Below are 14,926 nucleotides of genomic sequence, written 5' to 3'. Positions count from 1 at the left end.
CGTCTCTCGCGGAGAACTTTCCGAGTCGCGCGAACTTCGGCCGAATAAAAATCGCGGAAACTTCCGCGAGCCGCTCGGGGGGGGGAAACGTTCGCCCGCGCGAGAGAGATTCCGTGACTTTCGACCGTCTTCTATATACAGGCGAGAGAATATTCCGCGACGTGACCGCGGGCTCTCTGTTCGCGATTCTTTTTTTTTCAAACCTAACCGACCGTGATACCAAGCCCGCAGAATGCTCCGAGTTTTCCCGCCGCGACGCTGCATTTGTCTGCGACAGCTGCAAGATTTTTTTTTTTTCTAGAAACGACACACCTGCGTCGGATGGAAGGTGGTTTACACTTTTTACTGATCGCTCGAAGCTGTTTCCGCGCTGTTATTGGTCGCAATTGTCGCTTGTATGTAATTACAAAATTATTTAAAACGTCTATAATACTAGGCAAGTTGTAATTAGTTTTAACACGTTCGTCGCCGCATCACCCATATCTCGGTGACACCAATTTTGAAAATTTATTTTCATTGCAATATATTCGAGCAAAACGAATTCGACCATGATTTTTCGAATGCGCTTAGACCACTTGCATAATTATGAGCACAATTATAGATAGAAGAAGAGATATCGATATTTGTCGATTTTTAGAATCATTGTTAAAAAGAATATTCTAAAGTTTCCTCTTCAATAATATAAACAGTCGTTCGCTATTTATACATACTGTTACTGCAAGCAATTCTTCAGCTCCTAAAATCGTTTTAGCACTCCTCGGAGAATGCTCGAGGGATCGCGGTCCGCGTAATAATTTCGACAAGTCGGAACAAAGTGCTCTTAAGCGTGTTCGAGGATTCGCTGGTCGGAGGTCGAGCGAAGAATTTCAAGAGCCCGGAGAAGAGCCATTTTGTGTTGTTCGAGCGACGCATTTACCTTCCGATCTCCCCTGACATTTGCGACCGGCACGGCTGATCTTTCGCCAGGCTCGATCCCTCGGACACGATCCTCCGCCTCGAAAATATCTCCGTCGCCGGTTTCTTCGAAAGAACGTTAACGAACCTTGCAAAAGGCGGCGGAATCGTTCCGTAGCGTCGCTGCGAACCGGGATCCGCTGTAAGAAGCTCGTAAAGTATCGAAGATTAAACTCGTTCCCGGCGCCGACCTCTCCCCCCCCTCCCCTTCTCTCCCCCCTTGGGGCGGTTTAATTTATGCAACTCGGTCCGAAGAAAGTTTCCGGCGAAGAACAACGTTAACAATAAGCCATCGTTTTAGCCGGCGCTTTTATTTGCAGCCGGCGTTCGCGTGCGCTTCATTAAAGTTCAATTCCTGCTTCTTCTTCTTCGTCGAACACCCGCGGGCAGCACGCGGAAAGCCCGCGGACGCTTAATTATCTTTTTATCTCGGCCGCCCGGAGGCGCATCGCGAGATTCGGACGCCCTCGCGAAAAGGGAATGGGCTTTGGAGTCCGCCGGCACGATTCCGATCCGAAAAAGCTCGCGGTTCTTCGGCTTTCGTTCGTTTTTTTTTCAATTCTTTGCCGAAGATGCGCCTCTGGTTAATTCTACCGCTGGCTCTCTTTGAAAATTATCTTTTCTTGGCAAATACCGGAAGGAGCTCTCGATGCGTTGCAGGTTTTTGATTTTTAACCCTTTGGCTACGGCAGACTTTGACACGCACCGTCTGCACGGTACCGTATCAAAATTCATTCCTGAAGAGGTTAAGGCCTGCTTAAGGAAAAGTCATTTTGCATCTTTCTATTCAAAGTATATTTGTTTAGAAAATACTGTATTAATACAATCTATTTTAGAACAAAAATACTTAAAATTCTACAGACATGTCAAAACCCTCCCTTAATCTTGTCAGCACTAAATAACAATATTACGAGTAAGTGCGTACCAGACGTTCGATCGAAGGATCAAGACGATCCACTCAGCCGTCGCAGAATAGGTTAAAAAAGCCGTCGGTAAATCGCGAGCCCGTGAATCTTCAATTATCCACGGAGCGCGTCGGCGTAAAGTGAATTAGCAGAAGCTGATTAAGCAAAGGTCAGAGCGGCGGCGACGGCGGAGCGGTGGCTCGCGATCGTGCAGATTCTCGCAGTAGGACGTTTAGGCAGCCGGCTCGCCGGCTTGTGTGCATCGTGTACCAGAGATTACCAGGCGAATCCCGTTAGAAACTACTTTCGGGCCCCCCGCTATCGGCGCGCACTGTAATTCGCTAATTAAACCGAACGACGCAAGTTCACGGGGGGCGGTATCTTCGCTCGGGGTCGGATATAGCGGCGGGCGCGGTGTCTCGCCAGGAATCGGAAGTTTTGGTCACTCGAGGACACCCTGTGTATCTGGAGTAATGTCTCCCCGGTGGATAACGCTCCGTTGCAGTCGCAGTCGCAGTTGCACGCGGCCGTTGTAGGAGGAGCGTGTTTTCTCGTGCGCCGCGTCGAACACGTGCGGCACGAGAAACCTCTCCGCCGTTCACCGTACCCGACGACGCCGCTGCCGCTCGGAATCGGTCGATTACTATTTCAACCTCTTTTCCTTTCAGGGCGATGATGTAACGGGACTTTCGCTGTCGCTGCAGTGAAGCAACGATGTCCACACAATGCAACCGCTTCGTGCAGAACGCCTGGAAGAAGGAACTCTGTTCGAACTGCTTCAAGCCGCGGGAGGAGCACACGCCGCCCGAGGAGACGCTCAAGCTAAACATCGGCAGGGCCCTCAACTTCAAGACTGATAGCGTTAAGATACAGGTATTTCGATCCCTTAACTTTAGCAGCTACTTTGGAGTAGCAATTCCCTGTGACTCTAGTCGATTTTCAAGGATAATCAACCTTTTCTGAATTGGACACGTTCAATCTTCTAATTAAAATTAAATTATTTCTTTGGTATATTTATACTCTATTAGTTATATATTCCAATATATTCTATTAATTAAAAGATGCCATGAAAATTATTCCAATTTCGTGATATTAAATTCGTGAAATTTTCTGTTAAATTTAAAATTAGGAAAATACTGAATAAATGATATAGTAAAATATATATAGTAAAATACATTGCTCTAGATAAGATATCATTAACGAATCAATCTCGAATCATTTCTGTCAAATTTTTGTAAAGCACAAATTTAAATAGACATCCATGTTTAACGTGAACACCTAAATCACAGCTTATTCCGAGTCTCGTAAGAAGGGTTGCGCAGCGACCCGATTCCCAGGCGAATGGTCATCGTGATTCGAGTTTCCTGAACCTAATCATAGAGCTAATGGAGACGCGCTAGTTTAACGCTGTACCATCTCGTCGATCCTATCTGGATAGCGGCGTGATTTGCTCAGTTTGGAACATTTATTTGCACGATAATATTTCGTATCTTCCTAACTCGATTAAGATCCACGAAGCGCAAGAATGTTGTCGAAGTTATTCGATAAAATTATCGACGTTGCCGACGCGATATTCAACGCGTTAACGAACGGTATCACGGAGATCGTTATTTCAATTTATTTGACAGCTGCGAGGTCTTGTTGCTCCATGTTTTTACGCGATACCAAAGTAGATCCAGTTCATGGCCAGACTTATAATGGTATTTCTGTAGACTTCATTCAGCGGAATGCATCGGCGCCGTATATTCACGATCTGCGCGAGTACATCTGTTCGATCGCGACGTAACTTTATTCTACAATATTTCTGAATTGTATGCAGCACGTTTGTATTCATCACACTAAAGTTCGATCGAAAGAGAGATCGATGGAGGAGATCGGTTTTTCGTCGATGGTTTTATTTAATTAAACATTTCGTTGTTTATTTCTTCGACTATTTGTGTATGACGAAAATATAATGTGTTAAGAATTGTTGTTCCGTCCCGGAACAATGTCTATTTGGAATCGCTTCTACGGCAAAGTAATCCAGAAAATCCGCGACACATTTGCGACAATTTACAGGCGGCAAACTTTGTCCATCCGTGGCGCAGGAACAAAACACCGGCCCCGCAGAAATTGCAAAACGAAGCTGCGGAACGCGCGCAGTTTCTTCTTCAGCCCGAAAAAGCCGCGATAGCAACAGGCAGTTTCTCGCGGCCGAGCATAAATTCAGTTCTTGCCGCTGCATCAAAGCCGGGCAATGGCGCATCGAGCGAGAGGCGGCGGCGGCGGCGGTTCTCGTCCCTTCGACCCAGTTTTCGAAACTTGCTATCGCCGGGCATAATGCGCGGTGATCCTCGAGAGTTCCGAACAATTTTCCCCCCGGTCAGCGAAACACCTAGGCCCGTCGCGTCGTAGCTTCCGGTGTCGATAACGCGACGCGCCCGTAAACCATAACGGGTCCCCCGCTTGGTCCAGTTACGCTAATTTCGCGTCGTTACCGACCGGCGACAACCCGTCTCGGGAATGCTAATTCAATGAGCACTCCTGTCCTCTCTCCCTTGATCTTGCTCGTCGACTAACTAACCCAGTTTCTCGGCTCGCGATTACGCTCGCGCCGGAGCTGGTTTTTCCACGCGTACAACGCGGATCATTGCCAATTAGCGGCACGATTTCCCGCGCGCCGGAAGAGTCCCGTCACGTCCCGACGACTCGATTGTCACGGGACTGGCTGAAAATATTTTACCAGCCGCGACTTAAACCTTTGCCGTCCGCATAGATTTCGCGACTCGCTCATCCGTTTGGTACCGTTTATTTTCGATTTTGCCCAATCCTTAATTTTCGTGATTTCGTTATGAAAGGTATGTCTTTTCTATTCGTCGTTATCGTTTAAATTTAATGACATTGTATATTCCGGTTAAATGACATGCTAGTATATAATCTATCGGTGAACACTCGAGTTCGTATCTGTGTCGAGTCACGCTCGATATAGGACCGCTAAGGGTTAAGCTACCCGTACACGAACTTGGGTCGAAGATCGGACAGAATAACGACGCACTTCAGTTTAGGTGAAATTGTAGACTGCTTTAATTTGTACATTGGGTCCTTATATAGTATCCTACTGTTTTTAGTAGCTGTGGGTAGTCTTTAGTGTATGAGTCGGTCGTGTGCGTCATAAGTCAAAGGATGAAATTATCGGCTGTGTCATTTATAGATCAGGAAGTTATATTGTGCGGGTTTGTTATAGATGAAGTGGCGAAATGCGTCACAGTGTCATAGTTCAAAGGTTCGGATAGATAAGAAAGGTATGATGCGTGGTTTCATCATAGATGCGTCACACGATCGAGACGGCGACGGTTTGGTTTCCTAGAGCCAAGTAGCGAGACGCGCTGCAGGGAATGCGTCGACGGTGCACCGGTACCGGACCGGATGCGTCTCGCGACGCATGGAATGTGCTTCCATCAACCAGAAACGGACGGTCGGTTATCTTTTTCGAGCTAAATTTGCTGCGCGGAGAACGCTGTGATGCGGGATGGACGCGGGTATGCTAAGCGGACTGCGGATTTTATGCGGTTATGTCAGAAATGAATGGGTGAAATATTAATATTCAAAGGGAGTTAGACGAATTTAAGGGCATTGCTATGGTAGTTTGAAATTAATAGGATTGTTCAAAGAGGAGAGATATTTTTATCATGTTTGTTACGATTGATTTAAATAAGTTTTAGTTCGCATGATTCTTAGTCTATGAGTGTGTAGTATTTAATAGAAATATACAGAATAATTGTCTTCGAAGTTATAACTATAGGTGTGTAAAATTGAATAGACATATTTAGAATAATTGTCTTCGAAGTTATAAAACTTGATTGTCTAATTCATTGATCGAGTTGATTTCGATTAATAGGAATTTTGAATTTTACAATTTTATAAAACGGATACTCTTAAAACAATTTTAACATATTGGTTATCATCCTAGTTTTACATAGTTTCCTCTAATTTCTTTTAATTATAAAGCCAATAGAAATGCATTTATTTTCTTAGAAGACGATAACATGGAACAATTTTAAATAATTAAAAATTACTAAATTACTAATTAAATCATTAAAAATCTCTACCAATCTTGACTTAACCATTCAAATCTATTAAAAATTCCACGTGCCAAGGGTTGAATTTCATACTACCATCTTCCAGTACGAAAAAAGAAACATATCCTAGCCCTAATAACATAATCACCAGTATCACATCATAACCAACACAAACCTAACATAACCAACACAATCCTGACATAACCAACAATCTCAACAATACAATCTCGACACAGCCAAATCATCTTCATAGCTAATTTTATCCAAATCAGCGTCTTCAAGGGAGGAGTCATCTAAAAGAAAGAAAGGAGCTGCCTTATGATTAGGCAGACACCGCATCGGCGCGTCCGGCGGTGCGTCAGCGTGAATATTTCATTGAGAGAGCGACGAGGCAGAATCGCGTCGAGACGGTCTCATTGTCGAGGATTCTAAATTTACATGATGCATGCGTGCACGTCAGCCGGCGACAAGGGTGAACGCTTAATCGTCTGACGCGCGGCCACGGTTTTAAGAAAGGGGTGGGCGTCACTCGAAGAGGGTACGGCGCCGCGCGTGGGCGCGAGCCCTTCGCGACGCGAGCGACGCCCACACGCTCTCCAAATATTTTTAAACGTTTCGAGAAACACGCGCGTTAGGAATCCCGAGAGCGGAACCGAGAGTGGAACCGAGAGTACGGTGCCACTTTCTTCGCAGCTCGTTTGTTGGACGCGACCGTTTCGAATTACGTGGGCGGACAACCCCTTGCTCTGCGAACTGGATCAACCAGACCTATGGTTTGTCTCTTTCGGACAACCTTAGGACCGCCTATTATTTTTCTGTGTAATTAGCAGAATTCTAAAGCCTCTGTGGATACTTGTTTGCATGGGGAATTGATTTATGTCAAGGGTTGGCGATTTATCGAGTGATATTTTTGGGGTGGCTTTTTAAGGGAGGTTTTATTAATTAAGAGCGATTTTTTGGGTACTTGGAAAATTTCTGCGCTTTCTTTGGAATGTAAATGAATCTTTGATAGGGTATGGTGAATTTTATTTTATTCTTTAGGGTGACGGGAAAATTATTTATATTTATATCTCGGCAGTCATGTTAGTTACCAAACTTTAAAATATAATTTACATTCAGCGTTTGAAATTTGCTCCTTTCGCTTTAATTATCTTCGGAGCCTTCTTCGAAAATTGTTAACGAAAGGGTTAAGCACCGTAGATATATTCCATAATATTCCAACAAAATGCACAATAATTCGCGGCTGACTGTCTCACCTGGATCATCGTCCGCGAGCGTCTTGCCCGGCACTTTCGCCGCGGCTGATCGCCGCGATATTTCGGCGACAGAAGACGGGAAGCGGCGAGGTTTCAACGGCGTAGAGGACATCCAAGTGTGTCGATAACATCCGGCGAAAGGATCGCCCGCTGTAAAACGCGCGCCCGCGGAAAAGTGGTCTCGTCGGAAGAGGGGCAGGGGGGCGGGGAGGGGCGACGAGGGAAAGGGAATAGTAGTCCGGGCCGAGCGACACTTCAAGGCGGAAAGTTGCCGCGCTTTTGTCGACTCGTCGGTTCCAGCGGATAGAATTCTCGCGCGGTGTCGTTTCTGCGACGCGTAGCCGCCGCCGTCGTCGTTCGTGTCCCGTTCGCTGACGGCTGTTATGAAATTCGAACGATAACGCGTTGTCGGTGACGAGAAGCGATTTTTATCGTCGCGTCACCGCCTGGCCACGAAATTTCTCCTCCTCCCCCGCCCCCGTCCGGACAGCGGCGGCCGTAATCCGACCATTTTTTCCCGTTTGATGCGCCGTTCCCACGTACGACCACGTTGCACCGGAGAAAAATTTTCAAAGGCGAGTGCTCCGATGGAGTTTCAGCGAATTTTTCCTCGAGACTTTTCCAACGGCTGTATTTCCGTCCCTCATTTTTAAAGGAGACTTTTGTTCGAAGTTTCCGCAAAAAGTTTCCCCAGATAGGGATATCGCCAAGTTTCAATGGAGTTTCGGAGAATTTTCCCCGCGGAACTTCGCCCGCTTGTACTATTTCATTCCTTATGTTTTCGAAAGCCGGGCTCCTCGAACAGATTGTTTAAAGAGCGAACGGAAACTTGTGTCGCTTGATTTTATAGTTAACTTACCGTCGACGGTGGAATGATCGGTTTTTTACTTCTTATTTTGTAATTATCGATGTCGCGAAGCTGTTTTCATTAAAAATTGTTAAATATATTTCTTTAATCAGGTTTACGCTATTACAAAAATTCAGAGAAATTTAAATAAATTCCGTCTTGTAATTCTTACGAGGTAATTTTTATCATAGTCGCTTTTTGATGAAATTTATTGGCTACGAAGGATTAGTGAAAATATGGAAATAAATTATGATGAGGCGGCAACGTCAAACTAAAAGATATGCATATGAAAGGGTTAGAATCATAATAACGTAAGTCGTATTTTATAGACTCGTATAGTACATAGAAGGGGTTAAGGACGGTAGCACTTTTAGCAATTTTTAATCTTGGCAGTGAAAACGCGCACTTTCCGGGCACGTCCACGTCGTCCTCGAAGCCCCGCGACCGTACAGAGAGGTAATTCGATGGGCTCCTTGTATCCCGTCCGACGCGCAACGAAAATTCGAAGCGAGCGGAATACCGAGTGAATAATTCAACGGTTTCATTAACGCCAGCTGACCACCCCCGAAACTTTCACGGTGGGGAAGGGAAAAATAGACTTTCCGTGGCCTCTGCTAACCCCCGCCCGTATTTAACTTCTGGGACTGAACTTTCATTTCCTGGCGGCGGACGATAAGGCTGTCGGCGGCGGTCTTTCCACGCGTCTCCCGGCCCTTTTTAAACAGATCTCGAATTTCTTCGGATTTACGTGTTATCGGACGGGTTGCCGGCGGATAGGAACCGGCTACGCGTTGGTCAAGCCTCTGACTACTGTTGGCGCCTATTCGCGTCCGAAACATGTTGGCTTCTCGGTACTTGTTCCATTATCAAAAAAGAACATATTGCTATATTTTATATCTTTACAACGATTTTTATATCTTTACAACGCTGTCATTTTAGAATCGAGGATTTACAACCTTCGTAGACCGTTCATAGGTCTTAGTGTTAGTTCGCGAAAGACAGTACTATAGGCGTCCAGATCAAATTTCGCCCGTTTATTATTAAAATTGATTATTAAATATTGCAATGAAAACCTGAAAATTTATAATCTTCCAATAACCTTAAGGCGACAGCTTATTGTTATAAATCTCCGTCACCGAGTCCGACTTGTACGGCAAAGGGTTAATTCTCGTCTGGCGGATGGATCGTTAGGAGCCACGGGTTTTCCCAGGGAAAGTTCGTCGCGGACGTGTTCGGCGTACGGCCAGGGTAGGGGGGAGGGAGGGGAGAGGGGAGGCCACGACGAAAATGAACGCGGAGATTGATCGATGAACCTTGGCAGAGACACATCCTGTCTAGGATCGACATTTGCATAAACGCCGTTCGACAGAGGCGGTTGGCTAGAATCAGACCGTGTCTACGGGTAAGAGCTGTCTGACGAGCTCCGGCTTCATTTCACTGAAGATTGCATCTTAATTCGGTGCTGTCGGCCGACCGATAAACTCGGATGAGGTCTCTCCCGCTTCTGCGTTCCACGGGACTAATGTGATCATAACTGGCTCCGCTGCACGCTTCGTCACAAGTGACAGACTTTCTTTTTTGCGCGGGACACTTTCGGACGTTGTTGGCCGGTTTCATTCATGAGTTGGAATGTGTATTGTTTATTTGATAAGATCTTTGGCTCAGAATAGCTTTTACAGCATGGTCGTCTATATTGAGGCATTTAGAAAGGGTGCTGGACTTCTAAAGAAAGATCAAAGTTTGGAGACAATTTTTTTTTATGATAATATCCTAATAAACTAGACTATGTTACCTACTGTTTTTTAAAAATGTATTATACGATTATTTGAATGAGCAATGCTGGAGGTGTAGACTTTCATCGTTTGCTCCTTCAGAAACGTCTCTCGACGCAAGCTAAAATTACTGTGACATCTGAGGATCACTTTAAACTAACGACAGAACCCAGTTCACTCCACAGTGCCTACTACTTTGAATTTAACAAACTATATATTATTCTAACCGTACCATCATCCAAATAAGAAAATTCATAGAAAACGCTGAAAGTGTAGATTTTCATCTTTTGCTTCTTCAGAAAAGTCTTTCAATGCAAGCTAAAATTACTGTGATATTTAAGGATCACTTCAAACTATAAAAAGAAGACTATACAGTTTACTCTACAGTGCGTTTTACTCTAAAAAATATGATAAACAGTAATAAATAGAAACCAAATGTCTTTCATCTTATAGACAGAAATAGACGACTTAGGATGAGGAGATTATTCAAGCCTCGCGGCTTGTTTTTATAATTGTCCACAATCGGTGATCATAAAAATAAGCTATCATTTTTCTCTTCTTCACAAATTGTCAATCTTTGTTTACAAGCTCAATGACAATTGAAAAAAATTTACCGGGCATATTATTTTAATTATACCATAATCTTAGCAAGTAAGACCATAAAGAATACTGAAAGTATAGACTAACCTAACCTCTGCTTCTTCAAAAAGTCTCTCACTATAAAATTCCTGTCACATTTGAGGATCACTCTGATCCCAGCGTTTCCGTCCACGCTGTCTAAAACTTCACAAACTCCGTCACTTCTACTACATTCCGACCAAGTAACCTAAAGTCCTAAAGTCAACGAAAAGTCAAAAAGAATAGCTGTTCACGTTGGCTCGTTGTTCCAGGGTATCCTGCGAGGCAAGGCGATCAGCCAGAAGGACCAGAAGAAAAAGGCGGTCGCGTTCCCGGAATGTCTGACGGAGATAATCGGTTATGGCGGCGACGACGTCTTCACGGACGAGGAGGAGGACGACGAGCAGGACTTCGCCGAGTCGTTTGGCACGGACGACGACACGCTGCCAGACAGCGAGGAGGAGCGCGCCTTGGGCAACCTGACACGGGCCAATACCAACTTCAACACGATCACCGCTAACTTGACAGCGGCCGTGACGGCGAACGAGACGCCTAAGTCCTCGTCCGGGACGAGGTCCTTCGCCTCTTTGATGCTCGGCAGGATACAGAAGGACTCCGAGGGCAAGAAGACCACGTTGCTGGTCTCTGTGACGCCGTTCGGCGGCGACGAGACCTTGCCAACCGCGAAGAGGCCCGCGGACAGGAAGATCAATGGATTCGTCAATGGATCCTCCAGCCCCGCGAAGCACAAGATCGCTGAGAACGGTGATAAATTGGAGGTGAGGGTTTTTCATTGTTCTCTCGATTTTCATTCCCTTCTTTTACTGTCTAAGATCTGGAAGTACTTAAAATTTATAGACATATTTAAAGTGAGGGTTGGAGAGTTTAAGGGTTGTAAGAGAGAATAAATTTAAATCGAAGACAAAACTCTGTGAATATTATTTTTTCTGTTCGAGATATCTTCGTTTATACAATACTGTTAAATAATACATTCAGGTACTTGTAAAAATAAAATATATAAAATTAGTATACGAATCTTGGAAATCCTCAGTGACGTAAATAATTATTACGTAGAAAATTGACAAGCTTATCGTAAGCAGAAAGTGCTGTATTTTTAAATAAAATACAGGTCAAAGATTGAATACTTTCTCACTTGATTGACAATCTAATAACTACTAAGAGTCCTGCTTCCACGTCGAACGGAGGATCTAGAATTAAATTTATAGCCTTCCCGGTAGCACGGGCAGTCCAACAATCTATTTCTCCCGTTCGCGAAAGTCGCAGTCCAACTTCCATCACTCTAATCTCGGACGTTCCACAGACGACGCTGAAGCTGCCGAAGAAGCCGGAAATCGAGGCGAAGAAGGATGACAGGAAGGAGGCGAAGTACTCGCCGGGCATGGAGAAGATCGTGGACCTCCCTTTGATCACGAACAACCTAATTTCGGTGATGCAGCGCGGCGAGTCCACGGAGAGCGACGACAGCAAGGAGAGGGCGTCCGAAGTCGAACGGATCTTAGACGCCGGCAAACCGGACAAGAAATTCGGGAACGTTGCTCGCAGTCCCGCGACCAAGAAGCCGGATAACGAGAAGCCGAAGAGCACGTCCCAGGCGTCTCAGAACGGCGGCAGGATCGACTACGAGGGTGCTAAAGCGTCGAGAAGATCACCGGAGATTTGTAGATCAAAGAGCAAAGGGTCGGACAGGGGTATCGAGTTAACGTTGACGCCGTTCGCGAAAAACGACACCGAGGAGGCTGCGGAGAGCGACAGGCCCATGATCCAGGGCAAGGAGACGAACAAGATCACGGTGTCGCACGGCAACGGGGACTCCGCGCTGGCTGAGCTACGTAAAATCGAGGCCGAGGTCTCTGAAAAAAAGTTCAGCTGCGAGGAGAGCCGCGAGATGGCCGGCGAACCGGACGGCAGAGCCGATGAGGAGGAAATTACGGAACCGCCTGCGCTTCCAAGGAGCCCGCCGCCGAGCATCGAGGCCAGGCCACCTCTTCAGGGAGAGATCGGCAAGCCGATCATCACCACCGAACCGAGACCCTCCTTTCTTCACGGCGCGGTCAACACCGAGCTGAAAGTGAAGCCCGTTGTGCCACAGAAACCGACCAATTTCGGGGCCAAGAATATGGCTGTGGCGGAGGGTAACTTGAAGAAGAGCCAAGCGGCGACTGGCGCATCTAGAACCAGTCAGAGCACAGGTGCGGTTATTTTACCGTTTAAGGTAGAGCAGATAATTTTAAAATGTAGTATGAAAAGAGGATTATAATACCAGAATAATGTTAAGTTAATTATACATTATCAATATCGCTATATTATCATCGGAAGGAAAATTCTGTCGATCGGTGAAATTAATATTTTCCTTTGTTCTAATTTTTATAAACTATTTTATAACGATGGAACTGTGCATAAAAATGTATAGTCTATTAAAGAAATTATTTCGATTAATATCTCGGGAGTTCGAAGGACTCCGTCATCTTTGCGGATTGATTGCAAGCGTTTCATCAGAGCTAGTCGAAATATTATATTTTTAGTTAATAGTATCATTCATGCAGATAATTTTCAGCTAATTTAAACATCGATTGATCCAAATTTTGACGAAAAAATGATTACTTAGTGGAGAGTGTTCTTTTACGAGGAAGCTTACGCGTTTCTCCATCCGATGGCGCCACCGTACAGTTTCATGAATTCTAACTTGCCACCGTACGCGATTGACATAATCATTATTAAAAAATAGCTTGCGCTTAAAATATCCTTAACAAACAAATTGCTTACATTTTATCGCTAATATTTAACTTATCATAATTTTAACAATCTAAAACTCGGTGAAAAAACTAATTACTCTACCCAACATTTTTATTCAACAATTACAAAAAATTTTATTTAACAAAAACTGAGTCCATAAAAATATCCTCGCATTAAATAAGCAAACAAATATTTCCAATTCCTTCACTATATATTTATTCGGACGACATCGAGCGCCGACAACGCCCAGAGGCGACTCGTCGTCGCAGATTCGTCGCTAAGAACAATTTTCTGTTGAAACGTCATTACCCTAACAAACTTGGCTAGCATAATTAAGAATCAGACAAGGCGACGCGACATCCTCGAAGCTAATTCACCCCTTAATATCTCCGGGCTTCAGCGCCGTCTTGCGACTTCCCTTATTCCTTTAACGTTCGCAGTCGTTCCTTGCCATGCCGAGTGCGTTCTCTGCAAAACCGAGAGTACGATACGGCGACTGCAGCAAATTCCGAATACCCCATGGGCGACTAAACCGATCGGCTAACGGCGGGCAAAGATTCGGGAACCGTTTAATTCCACCGATAATATCAATCGCGATCGAACGATCCGGACGCCGCAACGGGATACCACGATTACTCATAAGACGATCGTTCGGCGGCGTTAATCTGGCTCTGTAATTAGCGGAAACGAGCCGGGCAACCGCCCCATAGCGCCATCCAATTACCCACGTTCACGGTCGCGACTAATTCTCAGGTGCGAGTGGCCGACCTGCGCAGGAGCAGATAAGCAGTCCCCGACAATCCGGTAAAGACAAGCGCGAGGACCCGGCGGATCAGATCCGCAATGGAATGGACAATCTTCCGCGAGATTCCGAGACCAAGATCGGCCAGCCCAGCAGACTACAGCACCCTCCACCAATCCACCAGGACACCGAGTCATCGAAATCGAGTCAGGAGTCTCCGAAAGTCTCATCAGGAAGCAAGACAAACCCTTCTCTCGCGAACTCTCCTAGAGATCAGACGGTAGAAGGTGGAGAACCGGAGGACCTGGATGTGGAAGAAGAGATCTCTGACCCGCAAGCACCAGCCGCGGAGTCTGTTCGCTCGCCTAACAAGCGAAGAATGGCGCCCAAGCCTCCGGCAGCGGAGCCAGCGGAGGAACTAGCTCCGAGTGCTACATTGTTCGCCAGAAACCCTATCGCGACGTTCAAATCGGACTGCCCGGTAGTTCGGGAGAAGGAGAAGAGGGAGAGAGCCTCCTCCTGCAGCCCCAAGTTCCGGAAAGCGGTCTCCGAACTGCCGGACCCTACCAGCGCTCAAGCTTCCGACCCGGCGTCGAGGAGGACGATCTCCCTGTCCCAGGATAGCCTGACGAACGGCCAGGAAGTCAGGGAGGAGAAGAAACGCGGCAGATCGCGGTTCTCCTTGAAGAGGTTCCTGAGGATGGGCTCGAGGAAGGACGTGGACATGGTCAGCGGACACGGGTCCGGCAGGACCGACGAGATCCCGTCGACGCCGCAACCGAAGCCGAGGCTGGAGATTATCCATCCTCTGGAGCTCGACGGCGCCGCCGTCGAGGTGGTGGGCAACGACCGGATCAGCAGGATAAGCGAAGATCAACCTGATTCCTGCGGACCTAGAAACGACGCCAGAGCCACCCGGTCCCCGTTGTCCCCTGGAGCTCACGCGGCCGGTGAGTGTATACTTCTTGATAATATATTGATACCTGGAGAGCTCTTCTATTCATGCAGATCTCCGGGAAG

At 46.1% G+C, this 14,926-nt stretch overlaps 1 protein-coding gene across 4 annotated transcripts in view; it reads left to right on the top strand.

The window, feature by feature from the left end:
• LOC144467619 (uncharacterized) overlaps positions 1-14,926 on the top strand; it is a 101,851-nt gene that overhangs the window by 70,774 nt on the left and 16,151 nt on the right. For 3 of the 4 annotated variants that reach the window (XM_078176507.1, XM_078176509.1, XM_078176506.1), the window contains 4 exons: positions 2,528-2,732; positions 10,683-11,189; positions 11,732-12,620; positions 13,918-14,856. In XM_078176507.1, coding sequence (XP_078032633.1) covers positions 2,574-2,732; positions 10,683-11,189; positions 11,732-12,620; positions 13,918-14,856 — 2,494 coding nt within the window. In that variant the 5' untranslated portion in view covers positions 2,528-2,573. Of the gene's footprint in view, positions 1-2,154; positions 2,193-2,527; positions 2,733-10,682; positions 11,190-11,731; positions 12,621-13,917; positions 14,857-14,926 lie in introns of those variants that run through there. The other variant, XM_078176508.1, reaches the window with a different exon arrangement.

The sequence above is a fragment of the Augochlora pura genome, chromosome 3 (genome assembly GCF_028453695.1).
Source record: "Augochlora pura isolate Apur16 chromosome 3, APUR_v2.2.1, whole genome shotgun sequence".
Classification (NCBI taxonomy): Eukaryota; Metazoa; Arthropoda; class Insecta; order Hymenoptera; family Halictidae; genus Augochlora; species Augochlora pura.
The sequence above is the reverse complement of the archived record's forward strand: the minus strand, read 5'-3'. Positions and strand labels throughout refer to the sequence as shown.